The 22,284-nt window shown below is 37.4% G+C and overlaps 1 protein-coding gene across 2 annotated transcripts in view; it reads right to left on the bottom strand.

Annotated features, from left to right (window-relative positions):
* Positions 1–9,777: 9,777 nt before the first annotated feature.
* The window catches only part of myom2b (myomesin 2b), a 40,169-nt gene continuing 27,662 nt past the window's right edge, over positions 9,778–22,284 (bottom strand). For both annotated transcript variants that reach the window (XM_015363049.2, XM_015363050.2), the window contains exons 23-37: positions 21,948–22,054; positions 21,481–21,525; positions 20,001–20,137; positions 18,543–18,687; positions 18,386–18,445; positions 17,876–17,943; positions 17,308–17,421; positions 16,342–16,429; positions 15,600–15,638; positions 14,722–14,827; positions 13,455–13,618; positions 12,739–12,775; positions 12,022–12,044; positions 11,840–11,895; positions 9,778–10,689 (exon numbers count right to left, since the gene is read on the bottom strand). In XM_015363049.2, the coding sequence (XP_015218535.1) occupies positions 10,324–10,689; positions 11,840–11,895; positions 12,022–12,044; positions 12,739–12,775; positions 13,455–13,618; positions 14,722–14,827; positions 15,600–15,638; positions 16,342–16,429; positions 17,308–17,421; positions 17,876–17,943; positions 18,386–18,445; positions 18,543–18,687; positions 20,001–20,137; positions 21,481–21,525; positions 21,948–22,054 (1,555 nt within the window). In that variant the 3' untranslated portion in view covers positions 9,778–10,323. The remainder of the gene's footprint in view (positions 10,690–11,839; positions 11,896–12,021; positions 12,045–12,738; positions 12,776–13,454; positions 13,619–14,721; positions 14,828–15,599; positions 15,639–16,341; positions 16,430–17,307; positions 17,422–17,875; positions 17,944–18,385; positions 18,446–18,542; positions 18,688–20,000; positions 20,138–21,480; positions 21,526–21,947; positions 22,055–22,284) is intronic.

Raw genomic sequence — 22,284 nt, 5'->3', positions numbered from 1 at the left:
CTTTGTAAGTTTTCGGTTTTAATGTGTGTGGCTTCCTCCAGGTACTCCAGTTTCCTTCCACAGTCCAAAAACACGCTGGTAGTTTAATTGGCTTCTGGGAAAATTGGCTCTGCTAGGAGTGTGTGGGTGTCTGTGTGTGCTCTGCGTTGGACTGGCATCCACAAAACATCTATCTATAATGTGGGTTTTGCTTTCCTCATGTTAACTCGTTAGAAATTGACAGAGGTACTTGTCACGAACAGTTCTTTCCGGGCCCTATGCGGACGACGCGATCCAGAATAGTGAAGACACAAGGGGAAAAATATCATGCAGGAGTCGGTCAGGAGACAGGGGGGCGTGTCCATGCAGTGCTAGTGTCCGGGGGGAGTGAATCCAGGGCGAACAATCCAAGGGTAAATCCAGAGGAGGAATCCAAGACGAGAGGTTAAGTCCAAGACCAGGGGATCCATCCGTGGTTAAAAACCAGAACCGGGTCGGGACCGGCGGGACAAGGAATCAGGAACATGAAACTAAAACCATAACGGAGCCAGACGCAGCTGGACCCCGGGCTCTCACGACACGGAAATCAATGAGAAGCCAGGAGTGAGGTCAGCGTCTGGCTTTTAAAGGGGAACGGGAATAGGGAACAGGTGCAGAGAATGGGAAGGAACGAGGAAGGGCTGGAGCTCCCTTAAGAGGAGGGGTTAGCGATCATGACAGTACTGTAGAATCATGTACAAAACAAGTCTGTATCAGAATGTGAAGAACATATTTGTAAAGATAGCTCTGATATTTTGTGTATGGTTGCAGAGCTACATTCAACTAGTACTTTTTATTTTGTAGATAAATATTTCCCAAAACTGTTTTGATGCAACCCTCCTGCTATTTTAGACAGGGATAAATTCTCAATGTTGAACAATTTGCATATTTTCACTTACATTTGGATGTATTGTAGTAATTCTGAAAAGGGCATACTGGATCATAAAATAAAGATGTACTGTATTGCAGTTTTATGAAATGTTTTAATTCTGACCACAGTACATATCTAAGGTTAAGGTTAAGGTTGCTGCTGGAAGAGGTGTTAGTGGGGCCAGCAGGGGGCGCTCACCCTGTGGTCCATGTGGGTCCTAATGCCCCAGTATAGTGATGGGGACACTATACTGTAAACAGGTGCCGTCCTTCGGATGAGACGTAAAACCGAGGTCCTGACTCTCTGTGGTCATTAAAAATCCCAGGGCGCTTCTCGAAAAGAGTAGGGGTGTAACCCCGGTGTCCTGGCCAAATTTCCAATTGGCCCTTACCAATCATGGCCTCCTAATACTCCCCCTCTTTGAATTGGCTACATTACTCTGCTCTCCTCCCCACTGACAGCTGATGTGTGGTGAGCGTTCTGGCGCACTATGGCTGCCGTCGCATCATCCAGGTGGATGCTACACATTGGTGGTGGTGGAGGGGAGTCCCCATTACCTGTAAAGCGCTTTGAGTGGAGTGTCCAGAAAAGCGCTATATAAGTGTAAGCAATTATTATTATTATTATTATATCAAAAAGTCAATAGCTTGGCAGAATTGTGCTTATAAACCAGGCAAGAATTTGGAAGACTAATGCAGATTATCAAGAGAGCATGGAATATTCCAATGTTTTAGCTGTCAAAAAAATGCAAATGCACATGCTTTAGAAATGAACCTAAAAGTACAATCCAGTACTTCAAAGACATGGCTTTCAGCTAAACAGACCTGGGGAGTGATAAACAGACTGGAAGAGAATGGTGAATGCTTTAGTGAGTGCAAATAAAACAAATGTGACTAGAATTCATTGCATAAAAACCAAACAAAAGCCCAGTCAAGAGTCAAAGGAGCTGTTTATGAAGGGACTGATAGGACTCATTAATTACAGAGGACCTCCAGGCTGAAACGGAGAAGAAAAATTAAATGTTAGATTCAGTCAGGGGAAGACATGGTTGTTGTAACATATTAGAACTGTTGGAAGCTGACAGAGATGACAAAACCAACAAACATGTTATAAGATATTTTATTCCCCAAAAGTACATCCACTTATCTGGATTTCAACCAGCTGATGACTGAAACCAAATTGGCCATAGTAAATAGCATAGATCCTCTCTTCTTACTGAGGCAGGGGAAGTGGAAACAGTAAAGTAACAGAGCAGTAAATAGATTGAGGGCCCCAATGCTGTTAAAGGACAGAAAAGACAAGAACAAGCCAGTCTCAACCAACTACGACTTTGTATTGGTCAAACTATACACAGTCATGTTCATACTAAGGAACATTATTCAGGAATGCAGAAAATGGCAGCAAGGCTTCTAAGGAAATTATATTGATCCAAAATGGCTGTTAAAAGTCCTGACAGAAGAGTCTCTATTGAGTATGATACACAAGTAAGGGATCCTGGAAGAACACATGATCATCAAACAATGCTGTCCCAACCACACTTGCAATGCTGGTTATACTACCTTCTTTTTCTAAATGGAGACACCACAAGGAAGGATTTATCTTGGATATCACTTAATCGCAAGGAAAACGAAAACTGAGAATCACAACAGAAGCAGATGAAAAAAGATGTTTTCCAGTTCTGAGGCCCAATATTGATTCGATATGTCACCCAGAGTCACATATTGAAACCAAAAAAAACAACAGTATTAACAATGGAGTCCTGACATGGATGTGTTAGGGATGAAACAGGAGAAGAGCTGGAAATAACTTGGTGAAAAGACAGAAAAACCGAGCCACTACCTTAGAACATACCAGGGAGCTCAACAGACAGCCAGTACTAATGGTCAGAAGATGGTTAGTGACTTCATAGCAAACTATAGAGGACACCTCCTAAGCACGTCCTTTATAGTTTTTTGTCAATTTTAAACCTCATGAATGCATGGCAATAAAGGCCTGTCATTTTCCAACCAAGACCAAATCACACATCTCGTTTCTGATTTTTTATGTTAAGAGAGCTGTGGGTACCTTCATTTTAAATGAGTGTTATGTTTGTGAGTGTAAAGCTTAACTTAAAAAAAAGGCAGTACAATGAAAGATTAGACCATTTTCAAAGCAAGTCATATCCTTAATGTACCGTAAATATTGGAATCCCATTCATTAATATTTTGGGATGATTCTTGAGTGAATTTTACTCTGCATTTCTTTGAGTTCATACACCTAAAAAATGATTAAGGATTACATTAAAGAATAATGAGGCAGAAATATAAATGACTTGTATTGCACAAAGATGAAAAGAAACATTTGCTAATGTTGTGCTTTACTTCGCCTCTTGTTCCTGATGGGGATTTTCCCTGATGTTTTTTTTTAAGATTGCTATTAACATTGCAAATCTGATGACATTTTTCAATCTGCATCACTTGTGTGAAAGATGATTCAAACTTTCAAATAGCTTTGTGCTTTTGTGGCCCTATCAGTTTCCATGCCTCCATGCTCAGTTAAGTATTATTCATTCAATCCTGTAGTAACATTCGTAAGCCATACTGGAATGACCCCATTCTCATTTACTTAAAAAGAAGGTTTGCAGCTAGAGCCATACATATACAGTACTCAAGTATTGGTGACACATATACTATTCAGGTGTTATTTCTGTTTAATTCAAAATAGAGGTTCATCTGATGAAACCTAACAGACGTGGGAAAAAAATAATTGTTTCTGATTCAATCAGTTCACACCTAAAAATAATCTTCTAACTGACCTCAAAACTATAAAATGAGATTATTTAACTCAAATGAGACAAGATTGAAGAATAATAGGTTTCTGCTTTCCACAATGAGGAGGGCCAGGAACTGTTTTTATGGTTTCTGTCTTAATATCCATTGAAAATACCTCTTTAAACAAAGATTAACAAAAGTACCCAATTTGATGTTTACAGTTAGGATGTGTGAGGAAAGTGTTAAAGTACATGCAGATATCTTGAAAAGTTGGGGTTACTCTAGAAAGAAATCTGAAAGATATCACCCTAAAAATATTGATAGGTTATTAGAAAAGACCTGAAAGTACAGTAATAATAAGTAAAATAGTAGCAGGTTCTGAAAATATGTTATTTCCATTTTGTAAATGTATCTTGAATATGAATATTATACCATATGTGTATTTTTTTCAAACAGGAAAACTGTAGTTTATAAAGGTATATTTGCTTAGTGACAGGAGACAGTCAATGCTACAGAAGATCAATCCTTTGAATATAATTTGGGGGTTCTGTGAAAAACAGTACTTTACCAATAATTCAAAATAACTAAAAATGTTATTACCAAACAGCTATTTTCTGATGTTGCTCAGAAGTGTAAAATTTCCTTTCTCACACACTACACAAAGAGAAGAAAAGCTCATTGTAAGCACACAGAGTTTCTTTAATTGAAGCATAAGTGGAGCACTATCTAAAATCACTCTTTTGTGTTGTAGCTCTGTGCCGTGCCTGATACTGTATAGGCTAGATGAGAAAATCAGGGCCTTTGCACATACAGTCTCATTTTTTTCTAATACAGTATGTACAGTATACTGCTTTTATACAGTATGTTCCAGATGCTGTTATTTTCTTACATACCTGAAACACCCTCTGAAGCTGCAAACAGTCAGAGAAGATGAAATAGGGAATACATTTTTCCCCAAGAAATATGGTGTAAACACCAGGCTTGGGAATAAGGCTCTGTGATTGTGCAGGCCTCCAAGCTTGTTGAAAACAGTGTGCTAATAGACAGGTTTACTGAAACAGAATATATCCAGGCTTTACAATGCTGTGTTTCTAGTCCTCCTGTCAGTGTTTTAATTCATCCAAGCATACCAACCTCCACCGAAATCTGTCACAACACATTGTGTTTAATACCAATATTAAATAGAGGGTTAGAAACTCTTAATATTTTAAAGATGCTGTCTTAAATTTGCCATTATCAAATATAAAATAGATAATGTTCACAGGTAATATTTTATTTTGATCACTTCCTGGTTTCCCCTGCAGGATCGTTTGTGGACTTGTTCACCTACGCCCCCCCATCACCGGAACACTGTCGCCACGCCCCCAGCGCCGGAACTCTGCAACCACGCCCCCCAGCGCCGGAACACTGCAGCCACGCCCCCCAGCGCCGGAACACTGCAGCCACGCCCCCCAGCGCCGGAACACTGCAGCCACGCCCCCCAGCGCCGGAACACTGCAGCCACGCCCCCCATCACCGGAACACTGCAACCACGCCCCCCAGCGCCGGAACACTGCAGCCACGCCCCCCAGCGCCGGAACACTGCAGCCACGCCCCCCAGCGCCGGAACACTGCAGCCACGCCCCCCATCACCGGAACACTGTCGCCACGCCCCCCGTCAGTCATATCGTCCGGATCCTGCCGTGTTTCCCTGTCGCCCTTCTCCAGTCTCTTCCGGACTGTACTGCCGGCATAGCGTCCTAACCAGCTCCCCTTACAACAGGTCTGTAGACAAATGGAAACGTCTGTTGTGCAAACAGGAAATGCACAATATACAAATAATGTTTTCTACTTTATTTTCTGTTCTTCATCTCAACGTGAACTAGCAAAGAAAATGTGTTTACCATAACAATCCACCTGTGTTCACAGAGAGATTTAAAAGAAGCCATTCTACAACATATTGCTTCATTGCACATTTCTGTGATTTCATGAGTGATTCATGGTACACAATCGTGGATATATCAACATACAGTGTTGTGAATGTAAAAAACTGCAGTTTTAGCTATGCCTCTACCGAGCAATAATAGAGTATAGGTTGGAAGGCACAGTATACATTCTTAAGGAGAGGATCAAAGTGACAAATGGCATTATGATAATTTTTCAAAATGAACTTATGGCACCATACTAAGCCTGTTACTATCTAATCATACTGATGTGTGTCTTGGCGAACTGCGATGAACGTCAGATCGACTTCCCATGCAGTCAGTTTGGGAAGTGACTACAGACCCTGCAATGGTGTCAGGAGAGAATACAAAAAACAGACAAAAGAGATTGAAAAGGGCTGTGTTAACTAAACCCATTACTTGGAATGGTACAAAATTTACTGTTTGTCGGATCAATGTCAGTGCCAGCGAGAGTCCAAACGACACACACACAAAACAAAATGGCAAAAGATGTATTTGCCTCGCATTTGCGAATACTTAGTGTGCTTTGGAAGGCACTGTCAAACATGGCTGGGCTGCAGAGATCTGGGACCGGCTGCTGGCCACTGTCTGACAGCTTTCAAATACTGTTATTTATCTGTGTTGCATGTACTGGCACTTCATCCACCTAAATACTGCAATTTAGACAGATCAAAGAAATGCAGAGAATGCAATAAGAAACCATAAAAAATATAAATATGTTATCTGCGTCGCTTATCATTGTGGAACAAATTTACTAAATCCACTAGAATTCTTTGTGAGTCGCTTAGCTGCCCTAGAAGTTACAATTTGCTTTTGCAGTTTTCCAAGTTACAGGTGCAAACATCTGAAGATGAGAAAAAATGTATGATCATATACCTGTATTAATACAAAGTTTATTTTTTTTAATTTACAATTTAATTTTCACATTGCTGATCTTTCAAGGAAACAAGAACTACAGTACCTAAGCATTCTCTCAGCTAAGAAGTAAAAGATACCTCATTAAATACCACTCACAAGTTTAATACTGCTCACATATTTTTTTAGATCATCAGAGCATGCATGCACATCTGTTTATATGCTGCGTGTACAAATATACAGTATATGCAAGCACATGCCCATATACAATATGTTATAAAATAATCATTTAATGTTTAATCTTCTATCTAAACAATAACTGTACTACACGCTGGGAAATAAGTGTACATATCTTTGCAAAACGAAAGAAGAATTGTCAGCAATTGCACTTGGAAGAAGAATTTTGTTAGCATTGTTCTTTTCCTATGTACAGAGAATAGTGTCCTATCTTCAAAGGCATAAAATTCTCCACTGCTTTTATCTCAAAGCACAAAATGTCTTTTGCGCCCAAAGATAACAATTGCCTGGCTATCTGTTTCAAAGTAATCTAACAGCCTGTTTTTAAAGGATTCTGTGCAGTATAATTTTTAATCTAATTGTTACTACATAAAGTGGGTTTCTGTCTTTTATATGGTTGTGGATCCACAGTGTGTGCTCTAAGAAAATAAAAAATACTTTTTAAGTGAGGCAGGTAAGAAATTCCAATGAAACATTTAGAAACTGGGAGAATCAAGGCTTGAATAATAGGGCCTTAAAAATACTAAACATGTGGGAGGACATTTGTCATATCTTCGTTGCATAATACAAAACAGAAAACAAAAGGCAAAGTGCCACACCATTGTGCTCCTACTGAAAGGACACTTGAGGGCAAAATCTAGTTCACAGCTGTTGAGATGACATACTTCTTGAAATAAATAAGCTCTGAATCCCTTACTAAAAGAAAGTGTAAATTAACGTTTAGTTGTTTGAGCACAAATTTATATTCCAGGTACTAAGTCATTGTAAAAGACAATTATGCGCTTTGATAGGTACATTTTCTGGCACTTGTTTAAAAAACAACAGCAATGCCAAGAAAAAAAAAACATACATATTTCTCTATACCACAGCAAATCAATATATGGAAGAACAATCCTGTGTATTCTGAGTGAAGCCTTTTTTTTCACTTCGGATACACTCACTGGTACACTGGTACCTCTTTTGCTTGAAGTAACAGTGCCATCTAGTGGCCCTTTCGTTTTCGGGAATTAGTATGATTAAATCAGAATGCTTCTTTTAGCATCAGCAACAGCAAAGTAACTGGGATACACAAAGAAAAGGGAGGAAACAATGATAAATATATTAAAAGACTTTCTACAGGACCTATATACAGACCTGTATACGTACTGAACACCATCTCTAATGGTATGGGGTAGTTCGTGTTCGTTTGTAACAGCCTACAACCTCCACTTAAGGAATGAAAATAAATGCCCAATGCTGTTGCTGTTATATTTATAGCAAAGACAAGCTGGAAAGTTGGATTTCCTGATTTGCTAACTTGTTTATTAAATGTTTGACAACATATTTTCACCTGCCCCTTGTTCCCTGTGTTTTTTTCTGTATGTTATGGTTTTACCCTTCCGTGTCCCACTTCCCTGTTCCTGTGTTAGTCCTGGATGGACTTTGGACGGCTTCTATCATACAAAATAATTCATCGAATTTACCCAGTTAAGACTCTTGTTACCCAGCGATTTAAAATTAATATAGATGACAAATGTGTTTTCGTGACAATAGCCCTGAAACTATTCAGCATTTGTTTTGGTTATGTCCCCAGGTTAAAAATTTCCTGGTCTAATTTGCAGACTTATATTAAAACAGACCAATATTGATATTTGTTTTGATGAAAAAGATGTTATGTTACGTTTCAGCCCCATCGAAAACAATATTAGCATTATTAGCATACAGCATTTTTAAATGGAAGTAAGGGGGTATTTGCAGACTATTTCGAAGTGCAAAAATATGAAAGCAGTGCGGACATTATTTCTATTTACTTTGTTTAATCTTTTTTCATAACTTGAATTTATGTAGTAATATGTACCCCTGACGATATTATTGTCTTGGATTGTACTCTTATTTGTATTGTAATTTTTGTTCTTTTGTTAAGCATAAATAAATAAAATTAAAACAACTTTAGACTGCTTCCTGGTTTCCCCTGCAGGACTGCTTGTGGACTTGTTCGCCTGCGCCACGCCCCCCAGCGCCGAACACTGTAGCCACGCCCCCCAGCGCCGAACACTGCAGCCACGCCCCCCAGCGCCGAACACTGTAGCCACGCCCCCCAGCGCCGGAACACTGCAGCCACGCCCCCCAGCACGGGAACACTGCAGCCACGCCCCCCAGCGCCGGAACACTGCAGCCACGCCCCCCATCACCGGAACACTGCAGCCACGCCCCCCCCGTCAGTCATCCCGTCCCGATCCTGCCGTGTTTCCCTGTCGCCCTTCTCCAGTCTCTTCCGGACTGTACTGCCGGCATAGCGTCCTAACCAGCTCCCCTTAAAACAGGTCTGTAGACAAATGGAAACGTCTGTTGTGCAAACAGGAAATGCACAATATACAAATATCTAAACCAATTACAATGTAGTTGTTTACCAGTGATGATGAAGTTACAATAAGAATAAACGTTAGAATAAGCTGCCTCACCCTTCACTTCCTCTTTTTTCTACTTTATTTTCTGTTCTTCATCTCAACGTAAACTAGCAAAGAACATTCGTTTTACCATAACAATCCACCTGTGTTCACAGAGAGATTTAAAAGAAGCCATTCTACAACATATTGCTTCATTGCAAACTTGGAAAGTTAGATTTCCTGATTTGCTAACTTGTGTTTAGTAAATGTTTAACAACATCCCTTCACAAATTCTTTACCTTTTTTCCCCGGATCTGTACTTTTAATGCTTGCAGAACATTAATAAGTACGTCCCTTTCCAAAGTAATGAATTCCAAATTGTTTTCACTGGTTTGGGGAGTCATTAAATTCAACTGGTGCATTGCGATCACATGAACCGCTAATCTGTGGGCAATTGCAAAATGGAATTGAGTGTTTTGTTTAGCTTCTGTTATTTTAAATGTGGTCTTGAACACACTAAAAAGCGGTATGTGTCACCGTACTGTCTTGTTCCTATCTAAAAGACCTTCTGCTGTTACAAACAGTTAAGGGTAAGGAGAAGGCCTTATGATGGTTTATGATGTTTTGCAGTTGTGTGTTGCAATCTTTGGTGTGGACAGGCCAGTGTGACTTTCGTGGGTGAGACATTTCATAATCACAAGTCCGTTTTTAGAAATAACTGGTAAAGAAAACACACATTGATTTCTAATCTTTATTAACACAAAGCAGAAGGAAACACAATACAGCTACTTTGCAATGTGTTGTAGTCAGGTGACGGCTGTGCTGACAGCACAGGCCCTAGGAGTATTAGCAATTCACTATACTTACTGTAGCTTATTCATCCACAAGGAAATTAATGCTTTAAGACTTGATTCGCTAATTGAAAGTGCAGCTTTTAAACACAGATTTAATAAACTAAACATCAAAGCTGGTCATTTTTCACCAAAGAGCCTCTGGGAAAAGTAGCCAAGTTCATTAGAGGAAGCTCTGCTCAAGAACTATGATGACAAGCAGTTTCACAGTGGTAGTGATTTTGAAAAGTTAAATGCCTAATGCACTGTAATTTGACTTGGCTATGACTTGTTTTCAGCAATAAGTTGAAAAATATAAAGAAAAGAAAAACATAACTGCCCCCTTAGTGAAAAATGACTGATAGTGCCTACCTTGGCTTTTTTAAGACTAATGCTACAAACTCATAATTTTATAGTTTCTCAGCATACATACTTATTTTTGCCATTGCATATTTACTTTCTGGATGTTCTTCCTTTTTGGGGCTCAGGCTGCTTAGCTGCTGCTTTGGGGGCGTGAGCTGGGGCAGCAGGGGGTGGCGTGGGTCTGGGCATTTGGCCCAGTTTGGGCGGTGGGATCTCCTCCCCCTGCTTGTAGACACTTACGGTGATGTCCACAGTCTCCCCACCGTACTTGTTACGGACATTCATGCTGAACCTCCCAGAATCCTCGGTTGTCACACCCTTGATAGTCAGGCTGGCATATTTCCCCTGTTCGAGGGTCACCACGTAGTGATCATCGAGCTCCACTTCCTTGTCATTCTTGTACCAGACCACCTCAGGAGATGGGTCACCGCACACAGTGCACGTCAAGCTTAGTGTCTGTAAAAACAAAGAGGCAGGATGCCTTTTTCAGTGAATTCACCTTGAATGCAGATTCAGTGAAATTATATTAAGCATCTACTTTTATATTTCAGCAAAGAAGTGCAAAGGCATCTAGGGAAAAATAAGAATAAACCTTAACTTCCATTTTCTGCTAATGACTGTTATCCCCTTCTTTGTTTGTGGCTCTGATTTAGAAATAATGTAAAAAAACAGTTGCAAGTTATTTAAAAGTCCCTTAACATGCTCTTTTATTTTTTTAAATTGTTTTATACAGTACATGCACGACCATGCAAAAAGAGGCCCTGCCTTTGAAACTTTTGTTTTCTTTTATAAATTAGTTTATTAATTACATTCAATTTTCTGATCAGCACTTCACATTAAAGAGGTTATTAAATGTTTTATCAATGTTTTACACATTTAATAAATTGTTAGAAAGCATTAATTATTCTAGATTAGTTATTAAGACATTAGATTTGTTATTATACACGTTGTACTATGAAGGAGTTTTTTGTTGTGACGAAAAAGTATTGTTTCTATTTCAATAGCCTGACTGTAGTGTAGTGAAACATCTGATCTGAATGGCCTAGATAGCACATTGTGTTAACAGTATGATACCGGACTGGATGTAATAAGAGATTTCATGTCACCATACATTTAAAATGAAATTGTGAGGTGTCTCCAGAAGTTAGATTAGATGCAGTCAAAGAGAAGTGTGATTCTCAATGCAACTAGACAAGTAATCTCTTTTGAAACACTCATGCTTAATTATTCATCTGAGCACCTATTATTGTTTTTCTGAACATGTGTGTGTTTAAAGCTCTCAGGTTTCTCCTCAATGGCCCTTTGGTCACCACACACACCACATATATGCTTCCCTGGGGTGAGACAAACTGACAGTAAGTCAATGACAGATAATCAACTTCGAGTTCTATCGCCAGGATCAATCTCCAGAAAACATGAAGTAGAATCTGGTAAAACATTTTCTTATGAGGGGAAACATTTCACTTATAACTAATCAAAGACGATATTTGTAGCTTTTAGAGTATTTTTTGTTTTAGCCTTACTTTAGAATAAAATAAATACTAAGGAAATGATCAGAACACTGGGATAGAGGAACGTGTTTTAAATGCAGATATCACTGCCTTACCTTCTTTTCCATGATTGTAACCACATCAGGCAGACCACCGACCACTTTACCGCGGTCTAAGGATAGAAATAAATATTTGAATGTCAATGAACTCTTTACAGGGCTAAATACGAGAACACGCACACTAGAGTTAACATTAAGTTTCCCACTCCCACTGAGCCCGCTGAATGAAAAATACTCACTTTTCTCAGCAAATGCCACTTGTCTGAAAGAGACAAAAGACACCAAATCGTCACCATGACGCATCAGCGGTGCATTTACAATAGCAAACCTGAAAATGTACTCATTGGACACCATCTTAATGTTCTATTATTTTTCAAATGTTCTATATTGGCTCATTTTGTCTAGCATGAGCCCTCCCAAGCCAGTATCGGCTCGGATTGTCTGGGCTTGTGTCAGAATGTGGAGGGTTGCAGGCAGAAAGATATGTTTTCTGAAAGCACCTCCATGGTGAGGGCGCCCACGTTAGTGCTGCACGTTCCCAGGCCTGCCTGGCAGCACAATGCTATTTTTATGCTAATTTGGGGCATGTATTAGTTGTTTTTTACTGTATAACTGATTAACAGTGGTGTATTTATTTTCTGTTTGTTCCACCATTTTGTGTCAGGATACAAACCCTGACGGGACCCTAGTTTAAATGGAGACCTTCCTGTCCATCCAGAGAATGTAGCCTGTGATTCATGGTGTAGGAGTCAATTTCTCGGTTACATGGTTCGTGTGCTGTATCACTGCTGTCTAAGTATTGGGCCTATGCCTCTTAAAACATTATGGGGGCAATTCTGTGGAAAACTACAGTTTTGTTACTTTTTTTGCTGTGTTCTCTTTTTCATGCATTTTTCTTTGCACAAGAATTTCTTGCCTATTATCAATGAGGAGTAATACAAATCTAATTGTCTTACTTGAGTCTCTGGAACTCCGCGTATGCATCAGTATAAGCTGAAAAAAAGGAGATATAGATATTTTAATTTTAAGCACAAGGCTTAGATGGATAGGGTAAATATACTGTATGTATACAGATAAATTGATACATCATTGCACATGAATTAATTAAAGTATATATATAAATTTGCTGTATCCTTTGACTGCAAACAGAAATGTGGACTGAGTTTCTCAGTAGAAACAAGCATTAGAGCATATCTTCTATTAGCTTGATTTTCTATACCTGATTTCCCAGAAAATGTAAGTAAAATAATACAGCTTGTATTGCTATTGCTAAGTATTGCTATTCCACCTTGGAATTGGCAGAGGTGTTCCTTGCTTTACTGTTTTGACTGTTGCGTTGTATCACCCATTAGTGACCTGTCTTTATGGATTTTGTCATTACAAATTGTGTTAACTTCTTTATGTGTGTGACACAATAATGCCTTTGAACCTTTTGTGTATAATTTTATACAAATGTCTTTGTCTGACTATTTGAAGAAATACTATGAAAAAGGCATTGACCTTTCTTTTCGGCTCAATTATTGATGTAAGAATTACACTGACAACACTGACTTTGGTCATTGGATAGTTTAAGTTAATGCGTCTTGAAATGATTTGGTTCTATAAAAGGAGTGGTTGACTGGTACTGACATGCTTTATCTCCTCAGGCTGCGTTTCTCAAATGAGTTTTTACCTTGTCCAGAGAGGTCGATAGTGCGGGTGTAGGACTGCTTTGCATCTAGAATCTCAATGGTGTATTTTCCCTTTTCTCTCTCTGTTGGCTCACAGATCTGCATCCAGACCATTTCAGAGGTACCACCAATTCTCATCTTTTCAGAAGATGAAATCTTTGAGTCCCTGCAGAAGATGAATAGTTAAAAAATCAAATAACAAGACTGGCACTTTACTCAGAAAGCAAAATCTTCAGCAAAAATGAGGATCTAAGGCCACACAGCCAAAGTCCAGAACATGATTTGAAGTGGTGGTTAATAGAAAGAAGAAGGAACTTACAGTACACTGTATAATCAATGAGTTCATGTTTCTTTTTGTGAAAAACTAATCAAGCAGGCCACTTCCATATGTTGACATTCAGCTATCTCTCATCACTAGGACAACTACCTAGAGTTGCCTCTACATACAATATATTAATGGTGGCTTACAAAAACACATTATGCTTACCTTCAAACAGCTCAAACAGCTTTGGGATTGTTTTTCCCAGAAACCTTTAAGCTGTTTGGTATTGTACATCTCTCTCTAAGGCGCTGGCATCAGTTTGAGCAGCAGGTAAGCAGCTTAGAAACAATGTTAGAAAATAAGTGCTTCCTCCTGGACTAGACTGAGGAAGCACGCTTCGCTCTCCCATGTGCTTATACTGAGAAAGCCCTCTTCTGTAGGTTAGTCAGGGGAAGCACAGCTGGCTGACCTATACGGGCAGGTTATATGGGTGGGGGGCACAGTATGCTCACCCTTTATTTAAGTTTAAACAAAAGGGGAATCCATTCAGGTAATACAGGTGAAGAACCAAGTTAGGGTGAATGATTTTTACACCCAGATTGATCCGACCTTGGCCTGGTTTTCACCATTTCCTACAGTTTAATATTAGCAGAGTTATTATCAGGTTATAGTTAACAGACCCTTACTAACCAGGCTTCAGGCTTGGTTCCATGCAGCCTGGTCAGGGGGACCCGACACAGGTACGAGTGTTGACTCATCGGAAAAACACGTGAGATGTTTTTGCTTCACACTGTGATTCCAGTGTGAAAAATAAGTGTTCAACTATACTGCTCCGATGCTTGCCTATGCCATATCTAAGGCTAATGCAGATATCCTGTATAATTTCACTTAAGAATCAATCTCTTTATACAGTATGCAATATGGAAGCAATGCGGTGGGAATCACAATTATTATATGGATTTTTCCCATATATGCTTTCATAATGAAAAAACAGAAAATCTGCATACTTGTGGTACCAGACAGTTCTCATTTCCTCCGTATAGTACTTCATGAAGCACTGAAGTCTGATTCCTTCTGGAGTACACTGAATCTTCAGCTCAGAGGCACTGGCCCCTTAATGAACAAATAAAGGAGAAAACATTTATAAGATTGTGTATATATAGTTATTTATTAAACAGTTATACCACTAGAAAAAATTGAATTGATTTTAAAAGTCCTGTGTGGCTTTTAACAGAGTATTGTCCAAAATGCCAAACACTAAAAGGCATGGGAATGTCCCCCTGGTGCTAGTTTTAACAACCTTTGTTATTCTCAGCCACCTACTGGCCTGCTTTGTTCATTATTGATTGTGCCTCAGTTTCTTAACTGAAGGGAATTACTTGCACATACTGTGGCACCAAAGCATACTCTGTGGTTGTACAAAATGTGATGTAGCACTATACTCTGTACAATAAAACAGTGTGAGAATCATTATTAATTCCAAGAGATGAGCTTAACTGTTATTTTTTAACAATGACTTATGAGCATCTGTTCTGTACTGCTGTACACATAGTGACTGTGTAATTTGAAGACTGAATAAGATAAAGAACAGCATTACTGTTTAATACGGGTAAATTCCATGTCAAGCTTTAAATAAAAATACATTTACTTTCTGTAGTGTATTTTAGAGTGTGCTGGGTTTTTAAAATGATTTCAACATTCTTGAATGCAGTTAAAATTGAACTCTCAAGGAAGCTAGCTATATTTTGTGAAAAGCTCCAGATGTAAAACTATTGAGGGATGATTGCTTTGGCTTAAAAGCAGTACAAATGTTGACAAATGTCAATTCTTAACCCTGTTACTGAAATGATTAAAGTCAAGAATATACTGTAACATGAACACTCACCTGCTATTTTGCTGATGCCATTTATGATATCTTCAAACACTAGAAATCAACCAAAAATAGCATGAGTATGCTCCAAAATAAAAAGCCTTACAGTAGTTTGCCCAAACCTTTTAGATGCAATGCTTATCAATAATAAACATATTATATATGTAGACTGTCATCAAATCAATAACACACAAATCTCTATCTATACTTTAATCTAACGGTAAGCTCAATTAGATTTTAGATATTTTGATTTATTTTGTGAACAATACATTAAAGAAGAATCATTGGAAAAAGAAAACACAAACTTGCCCAATTCTGATGTTTTAATAAGGATAGCAGTTTTAACAAAGAATTATTTTCAGGTGATGAGAAATTGTATTAATTTAATATACTGTACATGACAGAAATTGGTATTTTAATATGCTAATAATACTATTATTAATAATAATAATATATTACATACACCAAAAAAGAAAACCCAGGATATCCTTATATAAAATCCTTATCATACATTATTGAAGTAGAAAAATGGCCCTTTGAATACTGAACTGAAAACCATGATTCTCCTTTACATGAAAAAGAACAGCGTCTCATTTTATCCATCTTTGAAAATACTGTTCAACAGGGTAAGTCCCATCTGCAGCATGGGATTCTACAACAATGATGTTTATTTTAATGTTAGTGTAAGTACTACTAATCTATAGCTTAAACACAATTTGAAATAATTTCAACACAGGACACAAAAAAGTGACATTACCTTTACCAGAAACATCAAGAGTTGACACATCCTGTCCTCTGTCATCCTTGAGAGTGGCCCTGTACTCACCCTGGTCTTTCTTAGAGAACTGCAAGGAAAACAAACAAAACGACTGTGATTTGAGATACTGTATGTGTTTTTAATGTACAAGTTTATATTAAATACTCATAACAAGTCTTACATACACATTTTATTTAGCACATCAACCAATTCCTGCTTATTATTTTGCAATTGTCCCAAGAATTAAAATAACAGTACCAGCAAAAAATGATTATCTGTTAAGCCAGTTTAATTTTCATTCACTTTTTTTAAATTTCCATCAAACAAATGTTTACAATTAATAGAAAAATACACAGAAATGGAGGAATGAATTTGTTCTGAAGATGAGAAACGACATTTGACCAGATTAAGTTGAGTCTCGCGCTGGACTTAAAGCTTAGCATTATGCAAGTACTGCTGAATATCATTAGCATTACCATCGCTTCACAGACATGACCTTCACCATCACTACTGAAAGCATAGATTGCAATATCATCCCATCAACCACTACAAAAACTCCCTTCATCTTGTTCAGCACTCAAGAAAAAGCAATGACTGCATAGTGTTGATTTTGAAATCTGTGAACATCGTCAGACTTCAGATGTAAAATGATTTGAACATTGTTAGTGTGCAAGAATTTTAAAACATTTAGTTCTTTTGTACTAAAAGGTGAATTTAAGCTGTGTCCGTTCCAGGATTTGGCATTTAAAAAGTTGTGAATTGAAAATACAGTAGTGAAGGACAGTGCCTTCCCTAGGAAATAGTTTTGAATCACATCAATAACAAGCAAGAGAGAAAGATGTAAGCATGTACTGCAGTTAACATCAAAAAGTCAACATGATCAGATGGAGATCAATCTACCAGATATACCGGGTTTAACATACACTGGGAACTGTGCAATTTTATCCCCATATCAGGAAAGGGTACCTGAGGGATAGGTAACTTGCATATTCCAGACATAACATCCACCGGCTCATCAAGAATAACTTTTTCATCATCCTTGAACCATTGGAAGACAGACTCTTTCTTAACATTGGCAACCTGCATCAAGGCACAAGAAGAAATACAGTTGTATGTTATTTCATACACCCACTGACCAAGCAATAGGAAACCCCATGGAATAATATGTTGGGTTTCTCCAAACAAAATAACTTGAATAGGATGTAGCCTGCGATGGAATAGGAGCCTAACACCACTAGATTCTTCTCAAGGCTGTGATGAGAATAAAGCAGTGTAGGACTCCCATGTCAATTCCACTGGTTCCACTAGACCTCAGTAGGACTGAGATCTGTGGCTTGCTGTGGACAGGGAAGCTGATGACCGTCTATCTTGCTCTCCTCAATCTGACCATACAGTCTGCCATTAAAAATACATTTGGTCATTTTACTTTTTTTTTATGAAGGCCAGTGAGTGTAAGTATAGTTGATTATAAATCCCAGTATATGTTGCACCTAAAATGATATGGTACGTAATTTAAAGATTTAAAAAAACATACCTTGCAGACAAGCATAACAGTACAGTCTTCCTCCACATGCCAGTGGATATACTCCAGAAAATGAGGACCTAGTGTTACAAAAGTAACTCTTTAGATACTGCCATGTATTTTCACAGATTTGTCTGAATGTTCAGTTACTTCCCTAATTTCTTACACAGAACCAGTGAGTTAGACAATCACGTGGAACATAAAGAAAACTACAGGTCTCAATAACATTGTGACAGATGTTGGTTAATTGTTATCTTTTACCAACTTACATGTTTGCATGCCAAAGTGCATCAGATGAGTTTCTTTTTCTTAATCTTATATGTGTGTTGTACTGTATTTCATATTTGTGTGATGTGCTTGAAAAAGCTTGAAATTTAATTTCTGGAAGTAATTTTTCAAAAGGCTTTTTCAAAGGCAATTTCCACTATATACTGGTGCTTACAGGAATTTAGAAACAAAGTTCAATGAATTCACATCCAACACCATGTTCTTGTTTACATTAAGTTTGAAAAGGTCATATACCTTGTTTCCTGAGGTACTCCCTTCTCTGGAATTCTGCTTCCTCCAGGGCAGCTTTGAAAACTTAGTAAAAAACAAAAGCGATATAAATGATGGCATTGTAACTCCTTAAAGCACTTTATTGCAATACAACACATTTCCGTTGTAGAAATTCCCTTACCATCTCCAATGAGCACCAAAGCAGACTGGTTCTTGGCTTTACCATCTTGGATTTGAACAGTGTAGGTGCCCTCACTCTGTGAGGTGAATTTGTCCATCACCATCTCAATAATACCAGTAGATATATCGCAGTGTATCTTGTGAGACTGAAATTATGCAAAAACAGATGAAACAGTTAAATATTTGGCTTTGTGGAACACATTATTCGGACTATTATTAAATATGTTACATTTTAAAAGATTAAAGGCATTAGCTTGGGGGTGATGGTTAGCCCCCTGGTTCCATTGTCACACAATCATGGGTTCAAGGTCACCATTAGTGACCACAAATGCTCAGTCCACTTAGTCATATAAATGAATACCCCATGGGCCATATTCAATGGCCCATCTTTGATGAGCTTTAAAATCAGTCCACTGTCAATTATAGAATAGCCACTTTAGTATGCAAAATTACTTTAAAACTTTCCACTGACCACTTAAGCATTTTGTTGTTTAAAATGTTTTGGTATTTGTAAGTGTTGTGTCAACAGTAGTGCATCTGTAGGAATACAAGGCTGAAAAAGACCTCAGTCCCTTTTTTGAAATTGGCCTTTAATTTATTTCAGACTACAATCTTTCCTTTTAAATGATATTCTCTTCAGGCATAAATTCATTAATCTCCCCAGTTTAATTAAGACAAATATGTTCTGTGCTGTCTGGGTTTTACTCTTTAAAATGTGGCCAGAATTTTACATTTTGTTTTAGTGCAACATACAGATAATTACATATTTATCTAATTGTCAGATAATCTCATGTAAAACATATGACAAACAACCTAAATTCAAGGGCACATTCCAGAAGCTAAATTAGGAAATTGGTTAAACAGAATTGGAGAAATTACAAATAAATTGAATCTATCACATGAGTTTAAATCATATCTAATCATATTTTATTCTTTTTAATTTTCAAACAGAATCAGGTCAAAGGTAATAAGGTGTCACATGATCAATAGTATCTTCAACCACTACCTATAAATCCATCTTTTAAATAAATAGTCTTTGACCTTAAACCCAAACCCTTAAAAAAATGAACTAATCCTTTACAACAGGCAATAAAAGGTAATTTCCTGATATCAGTCCACTCAAACTGAATACTTCATTCTTCAAATGCATGCATTATACAAAGCAATTAAATGTATATTCTATATTCCTGAAAAATGTTCTTAAATGAAAAAAGGCATTTTAATGGATGGTTCTCAAAATTCACTTATCTGGGACTGATGAATGTCTTTCTAAATAGGATGTTCCAAGATTAACAATGGGAGACTATATCCATACATTAATGGTATTTTAGAGAGCATGAAAAGCATAGAGCACAATATGTACATTAGAAGTATTCATTTATGTATTAATGTTTCCTAGTGAATTCTAAATCCATTTAAGTTCCTGAAATTTCATTAAAGAATGAAGCAATCGGTGTACCTCACTGCTGGTGACCTCCCTGTCATTAACAATAAATGTGTAATTGACAGCAGAAGACAGCTTTTCAGCCTGCAGCCAGAAACGAACTTGACCTCTCTCAAAGATCTCGTAGGACAGCTCCTTTTTCAGAGGAATCACTAAGAAAGTGAGAAGAAAGGCAGTTCAGCATTAAAGTCATTGTGACCGTCCTTGTAATCCAGACACGATGGAAAAGGGAAGTGTCTGGGCTGTTTGTTAATTATTCAGGCAACTTCTACCAAGAAGTCAGGTAGGTGTGGCAGTTTTCCTCCTGTGCCTGAAACCTCTTGCAACACATGTAATTTACTCTTAAAAATAAAAAAAATATATATAAATGACTGAATCAAACTAAAAAACAAATATACAGTAACAATCTTCTACAAAACACATGGCCCTGCTTCTACTTTGTTTAGTACGCAAAACCCCACTAAAAAGGATATAATCAGTTATTTTTACCATAAACATGTTAAAAATACTAATAAGCAGAGTCTGCACTGTAATGGTTATTTATAACCCCTGTATTTATATCTATTAAGGTTGTTTAATACAGTATTTCAGACAATTGTTACAAATGTGCAAATTAGCATGTGAGCTTCACAGACACTATAGCACTGAAAAATAAAGAAAAGTTGTTATGATGCTCACAAGGTTTAAATTATTACAAAATCATGTTTTATTTAGGACAAAAGTGTTCTTTCTTAACAGTCGAAAAAGGACTTTTGTTGGCCATGCCCCAGAATCAAATAATCGTTTAAATATTTAAAAATCACCTTTTCATTGCACATCAACCTTCTCTAATACAGTATACATCACATTTGGTTAACACAAACTGGACATTTCTTTATCATTAGAGCTATTTAAAAAAAAATTAACATTTTTGTTTCTGAAGAGCTAAAATCAATTAAATCCAATTTGTCATATGTACCGAAGAGATTTCAGCGACAAATTCAAAATTATTAAGTGCTTTTTCATACTATATGTTTTACAAATCAAGTGCATTGAATTGACATACTGTAAGCTTACAATACTTCAATACTTTTCAGTAGTGTGGCCAACAGGAATGAGCCAGGGAGCTGCTGCAAGGGTGAAGATGGGGTGGAGGGGGGGATGTGAGAAAAATGTGCAGAACGGGTGCAAAACAGGTGCTGAACAGGAGAAACAATTAAACAAGGGAGAGCAGACGTGGATGATATTAGAATTTGGTCTCCACCAAAACTCACATTCAAAAGCGCCATTTGGGGGCTAGCAACTAATTGGATGTTCTTGATGTCTTTTAGGTATGTTAAAGGTTATCACCTAGGAGCACAGGTGAGATTAAACTGAATTTATTTGACTTTTTTTTAATTTGAATATTCTGTGTAATGTTGTTTATCTGTGCATGGAAAACACAAAACTGTATATATTTATACATTTGCATTTGCATTCCTAATAAAGATTTGAAAAGGGAGAAAGGTGGACTCACAAGGGTTTCTTATTTCATGGCTGAGAGCCATCAGTTTTTCCAGCTCTGCAACACAGTAAAGAAAAGATTGGAATAAAATAATATCATATCACCATTTTCTGTCACCTACAGGTACACCTTTGAAAATAAAATCAGTTATAGACCTAGGCAGTTTCATTCTCTCCAGATATAACAAAAAAGCATTTTACTCTTCCACTGAATGAATGAAAACAATTTCTAGAGTAAACTTTCAGATTTTCATTAAATAAGAAAACAAAGCCCCTGAGCAAAGATGAAAAGCAGAGGGATTGCAGAGGAAATAAAATGCTAAATAATTCTACGTATTCTGGCACACTGTTCTATTATAAATGGAGCACAATTGGTTTAACACTGTAACATATAGATATAGTGCACAAACATATCCATACATTGTACAGTATACTGATACACTCGACACAGAGGGGTCAAATAAGACATTCATAACCTACCCTTCTCCTCCAAGACATAACTTGCAGAAACACCCTCTGTATCAGTGACCGCAACAGAAAAGGTTCCCAGATCCTCTTTATCTGGATTTTTGAAAACAATCTTAGAGCTGAAAAATAATTTAAAGAGCTTTGTAAGAGACCTTAGACAATTCAAATGTTATTCTGCACTTTTCTACATCTGCCTACTTACCTATTTAGATTGGTGTGAAGAAAAAAATATGAAATATATACAGTAAATAAAATATATATTCCATATTTATATATACTGTACATATGAAGTATTATGTATAAATAAATAAAATATATGAAGTATCTGACTATACAACAAATTGTTATT

Source organism: Lepisosteus oculatus, chromosome 17, assembly GCF_040954835.1.
Source record: "Lepisosteus oculatus isolate fLepOcu1 chromosome 17, fLepOcu1.hap2, whole genome shotgun sequence".
Classification (NCBI taxonomy): domain Eukaryota; kingdom Metazoa; phylum Chordata; class Actinopteri; order Semionotiformes; family Lepisosteidae; genus Lepisosteus; species Lepisosteus oculatus.
This window is presented reverse-complemented; position numbering and strand designations above follow the sequence as displayed.